Source organism: Solea senegalensis, linkage group LG1, assembly GCF_019176455.1.
Source record: "Solea senegalensis isolate Sse05_10M linkage group LG1, IFAPA_SoseM_1, whole genome shotgun sequence".
In the NCBI taxonomy this organism is placed as follows: domain Eukaryota; kingdom Metazoa; phylum Chordata; class Actinopteri; order Pleuronectiformes; family Soleidae; genus Solea; species Solea senegalensis.
This window is the reverse complement of record NC_058021.1, coordinates 12,781,104-12,796,828: the sequence shown is the minus strand read 5'-3', so window position 1 is coordinate 12,796,828 and position 15,725 is coordinate 12,781,104. Positions and strand designations below refer to the sequence as shown.

The 15,725-nt window shown below is 40.8% G+C and overlaps 3 protein-coding genes and 2 long non-coding RNA genes across 5 annotated transcripts; 2 read left to right on the top strand and 3 right to left on the bottom strand.

Moving 5' to 3' along the window:
- Positions 1-438: 438 nt before the first annotated feature.
- On the bottom strand, positions 439-3,786 carry LOC122766194 (serine--pyruvate aminotransferase-like). Its single transcript, XM_044020878.1, is given in 12 exon segments — positions 439-821; positions 1,159-1,287; positions 1,491-1,586; positions 1,724-1,793; positions 1,877-1,975; positions 2,098-2,185; positions 2,276-2,346; positions 2,451-2,551; positions 2,653-2,717; positions 2,815-3,016; positions 3,520-3,575; positions 3,578-3,786. Coding segments are annotated over 12 exon segments (1,287 nt in total). The 5' UTR covers positions 3,780-3,786; the 3' UTR covers positions 439-713.
- LOC122766209 lies at positions 2,180-4,758 on the top strand. The gene is made up of 3 exons (XR_006360045.1): positions 2,180-2,246; positions 2,433-2,562; positions 3,542-4,758. It is a non-coding gene; the product is annotated as an uncharacterized LOC122766209 (long non-coding RNA).
- A 436-nt stretch (positions 4,759-5,194) lies between these two features.
- On the bottom strand, positions 5,195-8,199 carry LOC122766165 (peroxynitrite isomerase THAP4-like). Its single transcript, XM_044020828.1, has 5 exons — positions 8,076-8,199; positions 7,203-7,359; positions 6,002-6,111; positions 5,788-5,891; positions 5,195-5,635 (listed from the first exon to the last, which is right to left on the bottom strand). The coding sequence occupies exons 1-5, from the start codon at positions 8,158-8,160 to the stop codon at positions 5,516-5,518; spliced, it is 576 nt and encodes a 191-aa protein (XP_043876763.1). The 5' UTR covers positions 8,161-8,199; the 3' UTR covers positions 5,195-5,515.
- On the top strand, positions 7,603-12,007 carry LOC122766215. The gene is made up of 4 exons (XR_006360047.1): positions 7,603-7,685; positions 9,173-10,680; positions 10,867-10,996; positions 11,944-12,007. It is a non-coding gene; the product is annotated as an uncharacterized LOC122766215 (long non-coding RNA).
- On the bottom strand, positions 8,879-12,305 carry agxtb (alanine--glyoxylate and serine--pyruvate aminotransferase b). The gene is made up of 11 exons (XM_044020816.1): positions 11,958-12,305; positions 11,263-11,455; positions 11,087-11,151; positions 10,885-10,985; positions 10,710-10,780; positions 10,535-10,619; positions 10,314-10,412; positions 10,161-10,230; positions 9,928-10,023; positions 9,596-9,724; positions 8,879-9,258 (listed from the first exon to the last, which is right to left on the bottom strand). The coding sequence occupies exons 1-11, from the start codon at positions 12,216-12,218 to the stop codon at positions 9,151-9,153; spliced, it is 1,278 nt and encodes a 425-aa protein (XP_043876751.1). The 5' UTR covers positions 12,219-12,305; the 3' UTR covers positions 8,879-9,150.
- Positions 12,306-15,725: the final 3,420 nt, after the last annotated feature.

Genomic DNA, 15,725 nt, shown 5'->3' with positions numbered 1-15,725 from the left:
TCCCTAGTAGTCAAGGACCACCATATTTCACTGGTGCACCTGGGACAGGAAGGGTTGAGTGGATGAGTCCTCCATTTGTTACAGTCTGCAGTCTCACCAATAGAAGTCACCAATTCTTACACACTCAACCTTTTATGTGGCATAACGCAATATTTCCCAACCCCGGTCCTCAGGGAACACTGCCCTGCATGTTTTAGATGTTGCCCTGCTCCAGCACACCTGATTCAGATGAACAGCTCGTTATCAGGCTTCTGCAGCGCTTGGTAACAAGCTGACCATTTGAATCAGGTGTTTTGGAGCAGGGCAACATCTAAAACATGCAGGGCAGTGTTCCCTGAGGACCGGAGTTGGGAAACACTGCCATAACTTTTTAGACTCCTGCAACTGTGTTTAAAAGTCCCTGTTACGTTCCCCCGACACACAATGAGGCAGCACAAATGATTGATAAAATAAAGCACACTTTATTGACATTATTCAGTGCACTCACCACTCAAACAACACTGTTTATTTATACAAGGGAAACTGTAGATCAGCACCAGCTGGATGCTCCTTTATGGAGTTTATTATCTAGTCATTCAACCAACTACCCCACTGCTTATACAAGAAAAACACATGGTATGTGTTTTATAAAATGTCTGTAATCAAAAGCACACCTGCTTTACACTAACATATGCACTGCTCCAGTTGCCCTGCAGGTGGAGGAATGTGCTCTCTTAGGCTTTGCTCTTTTTGCAGTTCTTGAGAGCGTCTTCCAGAGCGTGCAGTGCCATGTCAGCGTTCCTCTTCTCACAGTTGTATCCCATCAATCCAATCCTCATCACCTATTGTAAAGAGCAGTGCATCAGAGACCACAGTGACTCAGCAGCACAATTCTGACAGCTATGAAAACACCCGTCTGATAACCGTAACTTTTAGGTAAGGTAAATAATAATTGACACATTAGTGCCAAATACACTCTGAAATAGTGTTGAATTTAACTACTTTTTCCTGCTAATTCATTACAAATGGACGAGATGAAGGCAGATGATCTGCTGTGGCGACCCCTTAAGGTAGTTTATTAGTTGATTGTGAGCTGGATGAAAGTCTTTGTTGTTTGTCGATTGTGTTTATGTCTGTAAGAAATATGTACTGTATATAAAAACAGCAGCCACAGCTCACCATGCCAGTGGAAGGGCCCAGGCCTCCAGTCATCTCCATGTTGTGGTTTTTCATCATAAAGGCCAACAGCTCCCTCCAGTCATAGCCTTCAGGGATGGCAATGGTGGTGACGGAGGGAAGCCTCAAATCCTGCAGCACGTTTCATGTATTAAAAAACAAAAATCTGATCCCAGCAGAGCAACACCTCAGGAAATGCTACACTGCAATTGGGACTAAACATGGCAAGAGCATTTCATCTTTACAATTAGTTTCTTGAATGTCAGATTTTAGCAGTAGTTTTGTATGGCAGCAGCTGATATTTATCATACAGTTTTGTAGTATGTCTCTCTCACCTTGTCAGGAATGAAAAGCTTTAAGCCAAGGTCTTCCAATCCTCTGTACAGATAGGCTGCCAACTCCTTGTGTTTCTTCCAGGGCTCTTCCAGCCCCTAGAGGGAGACAGCGTGTCAGAAAGATGAGTGGAGATGCTGACAGGGGCCACTGAGTGTATAATTTGTGTGGTTTATGTATAAGGTGGTGAAAAGTACCACCACCAATGTCTGGAAACAAAATGTCTGTCCTTTACCCTCTCAGCAAGAATTGACAGACTCTCTCTCAGAGCAAAGAATCCTGACACAGGACCCGTGTGATGGTATCTAAAAGCCAGAATATAATTGATTTAATATTATCTTTACCAGCAAACACTGGTGTAATAGGTCAACACATTGGTTTTACTTACACTCTGGCAGGTTTGCCATCACAACCCCAGTAGTTGGCTAAATGTGTCATGTCAAAGAGGTAGGATACTGGTTTTGTTTTCCTGTTAAACATCTTGTGACTATGAAGGAAAGGCACAAAAAGATAACACAGCTTTGATTGTTTGTTCACAATTCCACAGGTTTGGGACAAAATGTAGGCCTTGTGTATGGAGACACACGCAGAGGTACACACAACACTCACCATGCTCTGTCATTAAAAGAGATGGGAGCTGTGCCAGGAGGTGCATTCAGAGCTTTCTGAGAACCAGTGTACAGGATGTCAATAATATCTGGAAGCACATATTGGAGAGACATATTATATCACATGGGAGTGCAAGGTGCAACAGGGAGGTGAGTTTCATCTTTCATCATTTTCTTACTTTGACTATCCATAAAAATTGGTGCCGCTCCAAGTGAGGCGACTGTGTCGACCAGAAAGAGGCAGTTGTGTCTGCGGGAGGTACACAGCAGTGGGTGGTGAGAATAATTATTTGTAATAATTAGCCAGCTGTTGGATTTATGTTGTGTTTGTGACAGATACAGGATGAGCCTCACTTTTGGCAGATGTCTCCAGTGCCATCTATTGGGTGACAGAGGCCAGCAGAGGATTCTCCATGTGTGAGGAAAAACAGGACTGGCTTGTGTTTTACTATGGCCTGCAAATAAAGTAAGAATAACGTCACTTCATGTAATATAGTAAATATTTTCTACTGTTTGACCGCTTGTAGTCTGTATAACAGTATAGAAAATGCTTTACCTGTTCAATTTCCGTGTTAGTAAAATATCCCCCTGGTGTTTTTACCATTCTATGTACATTGGCACCTAAATGAAATACAGAAATATGATAACAAACACACAATAACAAACACACACGGAGACATGAATGATGCGTCCGTAAAAGTCGCGCGTAACGTTGTACCCATTCTGTCTGCAATTTCGGCAACGCGTTCTCCCCAAATTCCGTTAATGGCGACGAGCACGTTCTCTCCAGGCTCCACGGTGTTGAACACCGCACACTCCATAGCAGCATGACCAGAGCCGCTCATGGCTATCGTCATGTTGTTTTCTGTCTGAAAGGCGTAGTGGATCCCCTTCATCATGTCATTCATGTCATTCATGATCTGAGACAATGGGCAGGAAAAAAACACCAACAAAAAAACAGTTTAATGGTCATCGATAGTGTGTGTTCGAAGTGGTGGTAAACATCGGATCCAATGCACTATTACGCACAACTATTGATCTTGAAACACACTCCATATTTATTTAGTGCCTTTATAGTTAAAATGTAGTTGTTTTATTGTAATTGAATTGTTGCCATGAGTAACTACAACCTTAAAGATCAGTGTCGTCAAAACAATACAACAAAATAAAATAAAACGTATGTGGTGGAAACACATATTCAAACTATTTTACATCAGTAATATTAGATATTTCTATGCAATGACGTCGTTCCGGTGTGAGTAAAAATTATGTATTCTAAGTTTCATAGCCACAAGACACAAAATGGTCTGTTCAGATACATGCATATAGGCAAATTGACTTGAAATTCAACTGGACTAAAGCAAATCCAGTTTTATCATTAATAATTTGAATATTATCCAATTTCTCAGACTAAAACATTTACCTCATACATTTCTGCGTGCAAGTGACCAATTATCGGCTTGGACCCAGACGCTAAACCCGTGGAGGAACATTTGAGGGTCCTGGCCCGAACAGGTACCGCAGTGGAACCTCGAGTGGCCGCAGAATGCACGCCGGCGGTGGGATGGAGACCGAGGACATGGAGCGGTCCATGCGCTGCAGAATTGGTGCGCTCCGACCCTCGAGGGCCGCTGCAGTTTGCTGGGCGAGCAGCGCACCCCGGCTGAGGAAAGACCGCTGCATCACTGCTGCTGTGCGGGTTCCTGAGATGTTTTCACCGTGTGAGATCACCACCGACAGACGGAGAGACTCAGTCCGACTGTAAGATTTGGGTGAAGATTTAAAACAGGCCTTTGACCTGTTGGCCGAGGGGCGGTACAATAGTACAGTAAACCAGGGCTTCTCCATCTGTGGCCCCCCTTCAGACCTGGTAGCGACATCGTTCCTGTGAGATCTGGTTACATACAAACGGCACAAAACACTTCACTCCTGGCCTTAAACTAGTCCTGTGTGACTCATGAGAGAGGGGATTTTTGCATCATATATCATTTGCATTATATGATTAGATGTGGGCGCGGATTAGCTGCGTTCAGACCTGTATTTGGCACCGTCTGCATGTGATCGAAATTCAGCATTGAATTGGGCTGAGTCCGATGTTCTGACATGTGATGATCATTTGCATCGTAATGTTCATCTGAAAGAGTGATGGAAGCTGTTTGTGATGAATGATGAAAGAATGAATGCTCAGCGGGCTGGGTCTCTAAATTCTCCAAGTCAGGTGTCACCTGTTGAAGCATAGGTGTCTCACTCAGAAGAGCAATATCAGGGGATATTAACTACTGACACTAAAAGGGTTTAATCTTTGCATTTGCAGATGAGAAGTGTGTTTCCTTAATCTGACCCAAAATGCTATGGTTGATTAAACCTTTTTTGCACCAATTTTAGACTAGATTGATCAGACAATGTTGGGTTGTGCTCATTTCTGACCAAAGAACTTAAGGACAGAGGAATGGTGTGTAGTGACAGCACAGATTCTGGTTTGTACTGATTTCATTTTAAATCTGTAAATAGTCAAATTTTATTTTTTCATGCTGACTATGACCACTGCAGTATGAAAAGAGCCGATGCCACAGCTCTTCAAAAGGATTGTGTGATTTGTACATGATGGTTGTTGCTTTCAAAGTGTTAATTTACAATAAATTAAAATATTCACACATTTAAAGTATGGATATCCCTTTGAATCAGTGTCAAAACCTTGAGTTGAAAATGGTGGACTTGAGATAAAAAAAAAAAAAAACTGCCCTTGTGAACTCTATTGCAGTTTGACACCATAAAGACAGAGAAATAGAGAAAAGCATAATCCAGTAGAAGTCCACATTGGGGAAAAACATGAAGAATGAAAGAACGACAAAGCTAATCCAAAGGCAAACTAAACTGGGAGAAGAATTGGGGCAACTCTCAGGATTATTTTAAGTAGATGAACATTTAGGTTATTCATGTCACCAAATCTATAAAAGTCCTACTCGGACCACTCAAAAGATAGATAATCAACTCCAGTACAGACACTTCTTACTGTAGTTTTTAAATCAGTGCATTATAAGCTTTACAGCCCAAAAACATGTAGACAAAACAAATCAACATAACACACGCACACATACTTGGTTTCATAGCATTTATTGGTGCTCAGAGAATAGCAGCTTCTCTGAGCATAGTGCCTTTTAAGTGAGACCAGTAACCAACCAGTGAATACAAATATGATAAATAATCCACACTGAACCTAAATACCATAAATTTAGATTTAGTAGTGGGTGATGCCAGTTGAAACCATTCTACACCATAACACCCAAACCAGACGCCATTTTAATGAATGACATACTTGTGTAACTGGACAGAAGTTTTAAAGGGGATTATTGATCCAACCTTTGCTTTGCACAAAAGAGCAGCATTTCTATGTATAAGAAGCCCGTCTTCTTGCTGGCTCAAGACGACCGACAGTAAGTGATGTGCAAGTGCTGCGTCATTAGTGGCTGGTTGTCTGTTGTCATGGAAACCGTCTGCTCCAGCTTCCCATCTGGCCGAAGTTGAAACACTCTGGAAACCTGAAAGATGGAGCAAAGTGCCAAAGATGTTACTTTAATTGGATTCATTTTCAGAGAACATTTCTATTGTCATTCCATGGACCTTACGTTGGCCATACATTTTGCAGATTTGAATTAAGCGTATGGCATGACACAGTGAATCACAGTTTCACCTGTTGAACATGTGGCTCCTTGGCAAAAGAAATTCTGGCCAGAGCGTGCGTCTTCAGGTTCAGCTGCTTCTCTGTCAGCTCCCCCTCCTCAATCTCCACCAGGCCTGAATAATACAAGACTCTGCAGTCAACATGTGTGAACTGTGCATGTTTAGTACAGAAATGCTTTCCTTTAGAAATGAACCTAATGTCAAGGTTGCATCCAGTGAAGTACCTGTGTTTTGTGCAACGATAAACATCACTTTGTTGGTTTCTGGCTGCATTCGAATGAAGCCACACTCCCTGTGCAGAGGCTTTTTAGACTCTGCATGGAAGGCATTGAACCTGTCAACACAGAACAAGTTTGTCAACACACAGAGAGGCTTTTGTATTACTCGTTTAGTTTGAATTGGACCTTTATTAGGATTTCCACCGGCCAAATGACCGAGTGGGCCATAATCTGTCAGAAATCAACTATTATTAATGTAATCAAGACATTGTGAGGCAGAAACAACCAGTCAGACAACAAGGCTGTGTCTGAAAGGAATATGTGGGTCTTAATCAAGTCAAAAATGACCATTCAGCCACAAGATAGGAGCAATAAACCCTTACTGGTTCAACATACTGCAAGTCATGTCTGGTCACACCCAGCCCCACTGTTGAGTGTGATAAGTGAGACAGGTTTTAAATTTTCTCCCTGTTACTAAAGCAACATTGAGCTGCACCGTCACATAATTAGGATAATGATGCTTTTTTTTTTTTATTCTCACTCTGCACCTCTGAATGCCTGTCCTTGCACTGTGTGTCTTTGTAGAACTGCCGTAATCAGGCCCAGCAAGTTAATAATAAAGTTCAAACTGTACATCCATTAAAATACAGAGGAGTCGATTCAACTGAAAGACATTTGATGAAAGTGAATACTTTCAGTTTTTATATGAATATAGTAAACTAGGTGAACGCTTAACTGATTGTTTGACATATATGTTTAGAAACATAAGATCACACTTATTTCCTTCTCAGTTTGGACACAAAACAATGGAACACTATTCATTTATTTTTTGTTTTAGTCGAGTTCAGATCCATTATCGTTTGCTGTGATTTTGTAACTGTTGAACATTTCTTCATGATATTGATTTATTTACATTTTCTCGTTCATTCAAAACCATTTCATCTGAGATGTTCAGCAAGTGATTATGGGGAATTTTAGATATAGTTTAGCGTGTGTGTTTTTAGAGGCTGTTCTTACTAGTATATGAGGGCAAGGATTCAGCTCAGAAAGAGGGATGACACAGCAAGTACAACAGATGAACAGGTTTTGTCTCCTGTACAGGGAAACTTGTATTCTATTCTACAGGGAAACTTCTTAACAGCCCAGGCCTTGAGCCAAAATGCCACTTGTGCACTGCCTCCCCGGGATAAAAAAAACAGTGTCCTACATGAAGTGGATGACTGGTTGTCCCTCATGGCTGAAGTGCAGAGTCTCTGTGTAGCGGAAAGGGTTGATGGTTGGAAAGCAGCCTTCCCCATGCTCATCAGACTTCCACGTGCCCAGAAGCCAGTCTAAAGAGAGGATGGCTGGATTCAATGCTGCCACTGGTAAAACACAAAAACACACACTGACATGAAAAAGCAAGACCATGGATCATAGGAGGTTGTGGCAGGTGAAACTACTGGTTTTGTTAAAACCAATTAGTATCAAGGTAGAACTCTTCGAGAACAGAAACCATTTTACACTGCAGCAATTAAAGGTAAACATCTTTCCACAGATTCAATATTAAAAAAATAAAATGAAATACTGATTTCATTGGCAATGCAGTTGCACGTCTGTTATTTAACCACTAGGGGGTGGTAGTGTCACGCTTACTGTGGTGTTGGCGGCATGAAAACCGGAAGGAGAAGTCTCAGCAAAACATGTAAAGGTGATTTGACTCTTCTGTTAAACTAGTTTGGTAAACATAGTTGTCATTTTACGCATTTTTGATGGTCACAAACACAATAATTTGTTCTTTAGATGTTAAGCTCACCTCGCGTAAACGGCTAAACGCGACTGGTGTCTGCTTTCAGTTTCCTTTCACTCAAGCTAAAGTTGGCTAACGTGGAGGAAAGTGAACGCACCACATGGTCAGCAAGAGTATAAAAACTACACACACAGACCTGCGAACACATTTGACTTGTTCACCGTTTTGTTTAAAACCTCTTTATAAGAAACGTTATCACACGTGTGTTGTTTACACGACATTGTATGCAGTGGGCGTGCAAGCAAACTCAATATATAATGGTTAGAAAATAACAGTGAACAATACACCTACCTGTTTGATGGAAGGGACAAGCCATTATTATTTTTCCCGAGGAGGAAATGTGTATTTCAGACAGAAGCTCAAGCTTAAATGTCATGCAAATAATTAGTCTGTTTGTGACAGTTGTCGATGTGACGTGTATTTATATGGGAAGGACAACAATGGTGAATTATGGGAAATGTAGTTATGTCACAGATTACGGTCCACTGATTAATATTCGTTTTAATTTGCATTCATTGCATATACTGACCATATATGTGTGTGCATTCATGTTTAATAATTTCCAAAAAGAAATGATTTTGGTTTTTATATGTACTTTTAGCAAGAGCTTTGCTTTACAGAGGCTGTCAAATGAAAAATAACTGCATCCCTTATCCCTAGTATTCAAGGACCACCATATTTCACTGGTGCACCTGGGACAGGAAGGGTTGAGTGGATGAGTCCTCCATTTGTTACAGTCTGCAGTCTCACCAATAGAAGTCACCAATTCTTACACACTCAACCTTTTATGTGGCATAACGCAATATTTCCCAACCCCGGTCCTCAGGGAACACTGCCCTGCATGTTTTAGATGTTGCCCTGCTCCAGCACACCTGATTCAGATGAACAGCTCGTTATCAGGCTTCTGCAGAGCTTGGTAACAAGCTGACCATTTGAATCAGGTGTTTTGGAGCAGGGCAACATCTAAAACATGCAGGGCAGTGTTCCCTGAGGACCGGAGTTGGGAAACACTGCCATAACTTTTTAGACTCCTGCAACTGTGTTTAAAAGTCCCTGTTACGTTCCCCCGACACACAATGAGGCAGCACAAATGATTGATAAAATAAAGCACACTTTATTGACATTATTCAGTGCACTCACCACTCAAACAACACTGTTTGTTTATACAAGGGAAACTGTAGATCAGCACCAGCTGGATGCTCCTTTATGGAGTTTATTATCTAGTCATTCAACCAACTACCCCACTGCTTATACAAGAAAAACACATGGTATGTGTTTTATAAAATGTCTGTAATCAAAAGCACACCTGCTTTACACTAACATATGCACTGCTCCAGTTGCCCTGCAGGTGGAGGAATGTGCTCTCTTAGGCTTTGCTCTTTTTGCAGTTCTTGAGAGCGTCTTCCAGAGCGTGCAGTGCCATGTCAGCGTTCCTCTTCTCACAGTTGTATCCCATCAATCCAATCCTCATCACCTATTGTAAAGAGCAGTGCATCAGAGACCACAGTGACTCAGCAGCACAATTCTGACAGCTATGAAAACACCCGTCTGATAACCGTAACTTTTAGGTAAGGTATATAATTATTGACACATCAGTGCCAAATACACTCTGAAATAGTGTTGAATTTAACTACTTTTTCCTGCTAATTCATTACAAATGGACGAGATGAAGGCAGATGATCTGCTGTGGCGACCCCTTAAGGTAGTTTATTAGTTGATTGTGAGCTGGATGAAAGTCTTTGTTGTTTGTCGATTGTGTTTATGTCTGTAAGAAATATGTACTGTATATAAAAACAGCAGCCACAGCTCACCATGCCAATGGAAGGGCCCAGGCCTCCAGTCATCTCCATGTTGTGGTTTTTCATCATAAAGGCCAACAGCTCCCTCCAGTCATAGCCTTCAGGGATGGCAATGGTGGTGACGGAGGGAAGCCTCAAATCCTGGAGCACGTTTCATGTATTAAAAAACAAAAATCTGATCCCAGCAGAGCAACACCTCAGGAAATGCTACACTGCAATTGGGACTAAACATGGCAAGAGCATTTCATCTTTACAATTAGTTTCTTAAATGTCAGATTTTAGCAGTAGTTTTGTATGGCAGCAGCTGATATTTATCATACAGTTTTGTAGTATGTCTCTCTCACCTTGTCAGGAATGAAAAGCTTTAAGCCAAGGTCTTCCAATCCTCTGTACAGATAGGCTGCCAACTCCTTGTGTTTCTTCCAGGACTCTTCCAGCCCCTAGAGGGAGACAACGTGTCAGAAAGATGAGTGGAGATGCTGACAGGGGCCACTGAGTGTATAATTTGTGTGGTTTATGTATAAGGTGGTGAAAAGTACCACCACCAATGTCTGGAAACAAAATGTCTGTCCTTTACCCTCTCAGCAAGAATTGACAGACTCTCTCTCAGAGCAAAGAATCCTGACACAGGACCCGTGTGATGGTATCTAAAAGCCAGAATATAATTGATTTAATATTATCTTTACCAGCAAACACTGGTGTAATAGGTCAACACATTGGTTTTACTTACACTCTGGCAGGTTTGCCATCACAACCCCAGTAGTTGGCTAAATGTGTCATGTCAAAGAGGTAGGATACTGGTTTTGTTTTCCTGTTAAACATCTTGTGACTATGAAGGAAAGGCACAAAAAGATAACACAGCTTTGATTGTTTGTTCACAATTCCACAGGTTTGGGACAAAATGTAGGCCTTGTGTATGGAGACACACGCAGAGGTACACACAACACTCACCATGCTCTGTCATTAAAAGAGATGGGAGCTGTGCCAGGAGGTGCATTCAGAGCTTTCTGAGAACCAGTGTACAGGATGTCAATATCTGGAAGCACATATTGGAGAGACATATTATATCACATGGGAGTGCAAGGTGCAACAGGGAGGTGAGTTTCATCTTTCATCATTTTCTTACTTTGACTATCCATAAAAATTGGTGCCGCTCCAAGTGAGGCGACTGTGTCGACCAGAAAGAGGCAGTTGTGTCTGCGGGAGGTACACAGCAGTGGGTGGTGAGAATAATTATTTGTAATAATTAGCCAGCTGTTGGATTTATGTTGTGTTTGTGACAGATACAGGATGAGCCTCACTTTTGGCAGATGTCTCCAATGCCATCTATTGGGTGACAGAGGCCAGCAGAGGATTCTCCATGTGTGAGGAAAAACAGGACTGGCTTGTGTTTTACTATGGCCTGCAAATAAAGTAAGAATAACGTCACTTCATGTAATATAGTAAATATTTTCTACTGTTTGACCGCTTGTAGTCTGTATAACAGTATAGAAAATGCTTTACCTGTTCAATTTCCGTGTTAGTAAAATATCCCCCTGGTGTTTTTACCATTCTATGTACATTGGCACCTAAATGAAATACAGAAATATGATAACAAACACACAATAACAAACACACAATAACAAACACACACGGAGACATGAATGATGCGTCCGTAAAAGTCGCGCGTAACGTTGTACCCATTCTGTCTGCAATTTCGGCAACGCGTTCTCCCCAAATTCCGTTAATGGCGACGAGCACGTTCTCTCCAGGCTCCACGGTGTTGAACACCGCACACTCCATAGCAGCATGACCAGAGCCGCTCATGGCTATCGTCATGTTGTTTTCTGTCTGAAAGGCGTAGTGGATCCCCTTCTTGATGTCATTCATGATCTGAGACAATGGGCAGGAAAAAAACACCAACAAAAAACAGTTTAATGGTCATCGATAGTGTGTGTTCGAAGTGGTGGTAAACATCGGATCCAATGCACTATTACGCACAACTATTGATCTTGAAACACACTCCATATTTATTTAGTGCCTTTATAGTTAAAATGTAGTTGTTTTATTGTAATTGAATTGTTGCCATGAGTAACTACAACCTTAAAGATCAGTGTAGTCAAAACAATACAACAAAATAAAATAAAACGTATGTGGTGTAAACACATATTCAAACTATTTTACATTAGTAATATTAGATATTTCTATGCAATGACGTCGTTCCGGTATGAGTAAAAATTATGTATTCTAAGTTTCATAGCCACAAGACACAAAATGGTCTGTTCAGATACATGCATATAGGCAAATTGACTTGAAATTCAACTCGACTAAAGCAAATCCAGTTTTATCATTAATAATTTGAATATTATCCAATTTCTCAGACTAAAACATTTACCTCATACATTTCTGCGTGCAAGTGACCAATTATCGGCTTGGACCCAGCAGCTAAAACACGTGGAGGAACATTTGAGGGTCCTGGCCCGAACAGGTACCGCAGTGGAACCTCGAGTGGCCGCAGAATGCACGCCGGCGGTGGGATGGAGACCGAGGACATGGAGCGGTCCATGCGCTGCAGAATTGGTGCGCTCCGACCCTCGAGGGCCGCTGCAGTTTGCTGGGCGAGCAGCGCACCCCGGCTGAGGAAAGACCGCTGCATCACTGCTGCTGTGCGGGTTCCTGAGATGTTTTCACCGTGTGAGATCACCACCGACAGACGGAGAGACTCAGTCCGACTGTGAGTTTTGGGTGAAGATTTAAAACAGGCCTTTGACCTGTTGGTCGAGGGGCGGTGTGTGTCACTTGACTGAAGGGATGGCACAAGGGATGTATCCTATGCCATATGAGGTCATGTTGATAAATGTGTCAAAAAACTAAAGAAACGTCCTGTACAGGCCAGATTTCTCTTACTTCAATGACTGAAGGTTTCTAAACAGTCACAGTTAGAAAGTATATTTTATGATCATGTGGTTAATGTGGACATTTTCATAATAATAAAATGAACCACAATTGGTCATTTAAATGAACAAATACATATTTCACTTAAATGTTTATGTGTCAAGCAAGCTCACTTTTGTTCTAATCTAATTTGAATGTAAATATCTCTGTTGCAAAGAGTCAATAGTGGATGTTTTGTCACAGATCCACACTATCAAGGCACAGGAGCTTTATTTGTACAGCACATTTCCTTCACAGAGGCAACTCAGTGTGCTTTACATAACAATTGGTAACATTGAAACACATACATTTGAACAAACCCAATGTACTAAAGTAAAAAACAACCACAGAAAAATTGGAAAAAGTTAAATTATAGTCCAGCATAAAACAATAATTTACTTTAAATGTAAAGTGTGGTTTAAAGATTACAGTTGTGCTTGAGAAGAGATAATTAATTATGAGAATAGATGTTTTTTCAACCTGGATTTAAATATATATATATATATATTCACATTTGGTGCTGATTTCAATTCTATTGCCTGTCCCAATTTCCAGTCCAATAAACCTGACTGTTGAACTTTTGAGGAAAATGTGAGCACCTTATCAGCTTGGATCCAGTTCTGGTTAGTTTGCAGGTGGTTTTGTTGATTTTGTCTGACTCTCCTGTCCTGCCAGCACTGGGCTTGTAAAGAGGAGTCTCCTCTCAGAGCCAATCTGCTCTCTCCGAGGAGGAAGGGGTGGCTGGTAACTATGTAGATACACACACCCGCCCCCTAGTAGCCCCATAAATACACAGTTGAGGAAACAGATCAATTTCATTGTCAAGTGCGTCATTAAAGGCTTGTGCAGTTCATTTTATAGACAGATGTTTTGTTCTTCAATTGTTTCCATGTGGCTCAATCCAAACACTGGATGTCACATTTAATTTGGTGTATAACAATAAATAAAATAACGCAACGGAAAAAAAAAGTTTTCTTAATTGCAGGAATCTAAGTTCACTACATTATGCATGAGCACTTTGCCCTTGTTTTGTAGGATTCATTAACACACACACACAATCATGTTGACCAAGTGGCTCTTCAGCATGGTTAGAAACACAAGTTGACTTCAGACTATCACGCTCTGATCACCTCTTCTCTGAATGATCATGTCTTCATTTGGTTTTCAGTGATTTACTTGGGACTTTGTTCCAATGATTTTGTTCTCATTTTAGTGTCAAACAAGTACAAGTTAGTCCATGCCAGAAGGAGGAATTCCAGAATTACTGTTACTTACCATATCCTGTTTTCCAAAATTCCTGTTCATGCAAAACACTGATATCTTGCAATGATTTATGCTCATGGGACATTTACATATTTGTTTTGCTTACGTGTCCACATGACTTTGAAAACATCATATAAATAGAAGCAGTATTTTTGTCTGAAGACAAAAAGAAACAATTAAAGCTTATTTTCCTTCAGTAATAATATAAAATAAGTGTAACATTAAAGGAAAAAATATATATTATACAGAAAAAGTTACAAAAGTCAAAATCTGATAATGTTGTCTTCTTGTTATGTCATGGCAGGCATAGCAGAAAGTGCCCTCTCCGAGTCTGTCTTAGTCAATAATTAGACCACCTGTAAATAAATGGGACTTGGTGTTTTTTTTCCACTGACCTTTGCTATCGATTGTTATTTCAAAATCTACACCATAAGAGAAGGGGCGCTGATAGATATATTTGTTCACAGAAGACATCATAAAACTGTTTGTCCATAGTGCAGCGCAGTGAAGAGACATTATCTTGTACTAATGAGTTATTTTTTAACCAATTGGTAGGCCTTCCACGTCACTGCTTGCGTCATAGACAGTGCAAAGAAGACCCTCATGTATGATGACTCAAGTCAAAACAAGTCAAAAACTGTTAGTCTCCTCTCACTTAAACATCCAACTTGTTGTGTCAAACCTGCAGGTTATCGGCGTCGTAAAGTTGGCTAGATAGTGGCTTAGGCATGTGGACTCAGGCCAGAAATATTTTACATATTGTTTTAGATGAAAAATGATTAGCCACATGGACCTTCCAAGGTCTGTGAAAAAAAAAAAAAAGGAAATACGACTCTGTCATGACAAAACCTTGAGCAACAGGTCACTGGACATGTAAAAGGCCTGCCCACCCCTCGCACAGAGAACGCCCAGCTTAAAAGAGACACAAGCTGATTAATGTGTAATCTTACTGAGTGTGCATTAACTGCTTCTGATATTAAGTCTTTATATTTGTACTTTTTACATTTAATTTAACAAATGGTCTGACTCCTTTTAAAGGTCCACTCTGTAACATTTTTCTTTGGTAGAAAATTGAATACGTTGCCCAAAGGTGTATATTCACTTTATAATTAAAATCATATGTTTTTTGTAGCCTTAGAATAAAGCCCTTCTATGTACTTTAGATGTTGCTCTATCTTGCACTGCCATGTTTCTACAGCCGTCTGAATGGACAAACTGTAGTTAGAGCATGTGTTTTGAAGTGGCAGCTTACGGTGTATACAAAGGCAAACAACATCCTTTCTTAGACATAACATCATTCTTGGCATATGAAGGTCACCATAGTTCCTGGCATGAGCGTGGGTAAAGGGCTGGGTGAGCGGAGTCTTTGCAGTTTCCATTTGTCACAATCTGCAGTTTCACCGTAAGATGTCACTCATTTTTTTTTATACACTGGACCTTTAAGCAGCTTTGTCTTTGTGCATAGGCGGAGTTTGACTTTTGCGCTAGAGGGGGACAAACAGTCCTTTTAACAGTACACAGTGCAACTAATGTGTAAATCACATGGATTTAATCAGTATCTGACCACTTAAATTACACATAAGCTGCGTTTTAGTTACATTAAGGCAGAGTTCAAATGAAAATAGTGAAGCATCGAAGGTCGCCTTTATGTTTATTTGCAAATAATACAGTTTTCAGCATTTCTGCATGGGGTTTGAGTGTTTTCCCTGTGTGTTTTTAGGTTTGCACACTCTAAGTGCGTGTGAGAGTGAATGGTTGTTTGTCTCTATTCAGCCCTGTGATGGACTAGCGACCTGTCCAGGGTGTACCTATGGTTTGTGTTTATATAGCGCTTTTCTAGTCTTGATGACTGCCTGCTCTACCACTGAGCTACCATTGTCCCACACCTATGACCCACGCAAACTGCATGTGGAGGATAAAGCGGCAGAAGATTGAGTGAGTGAATGCAGTTTTCATTGCAGTGCCT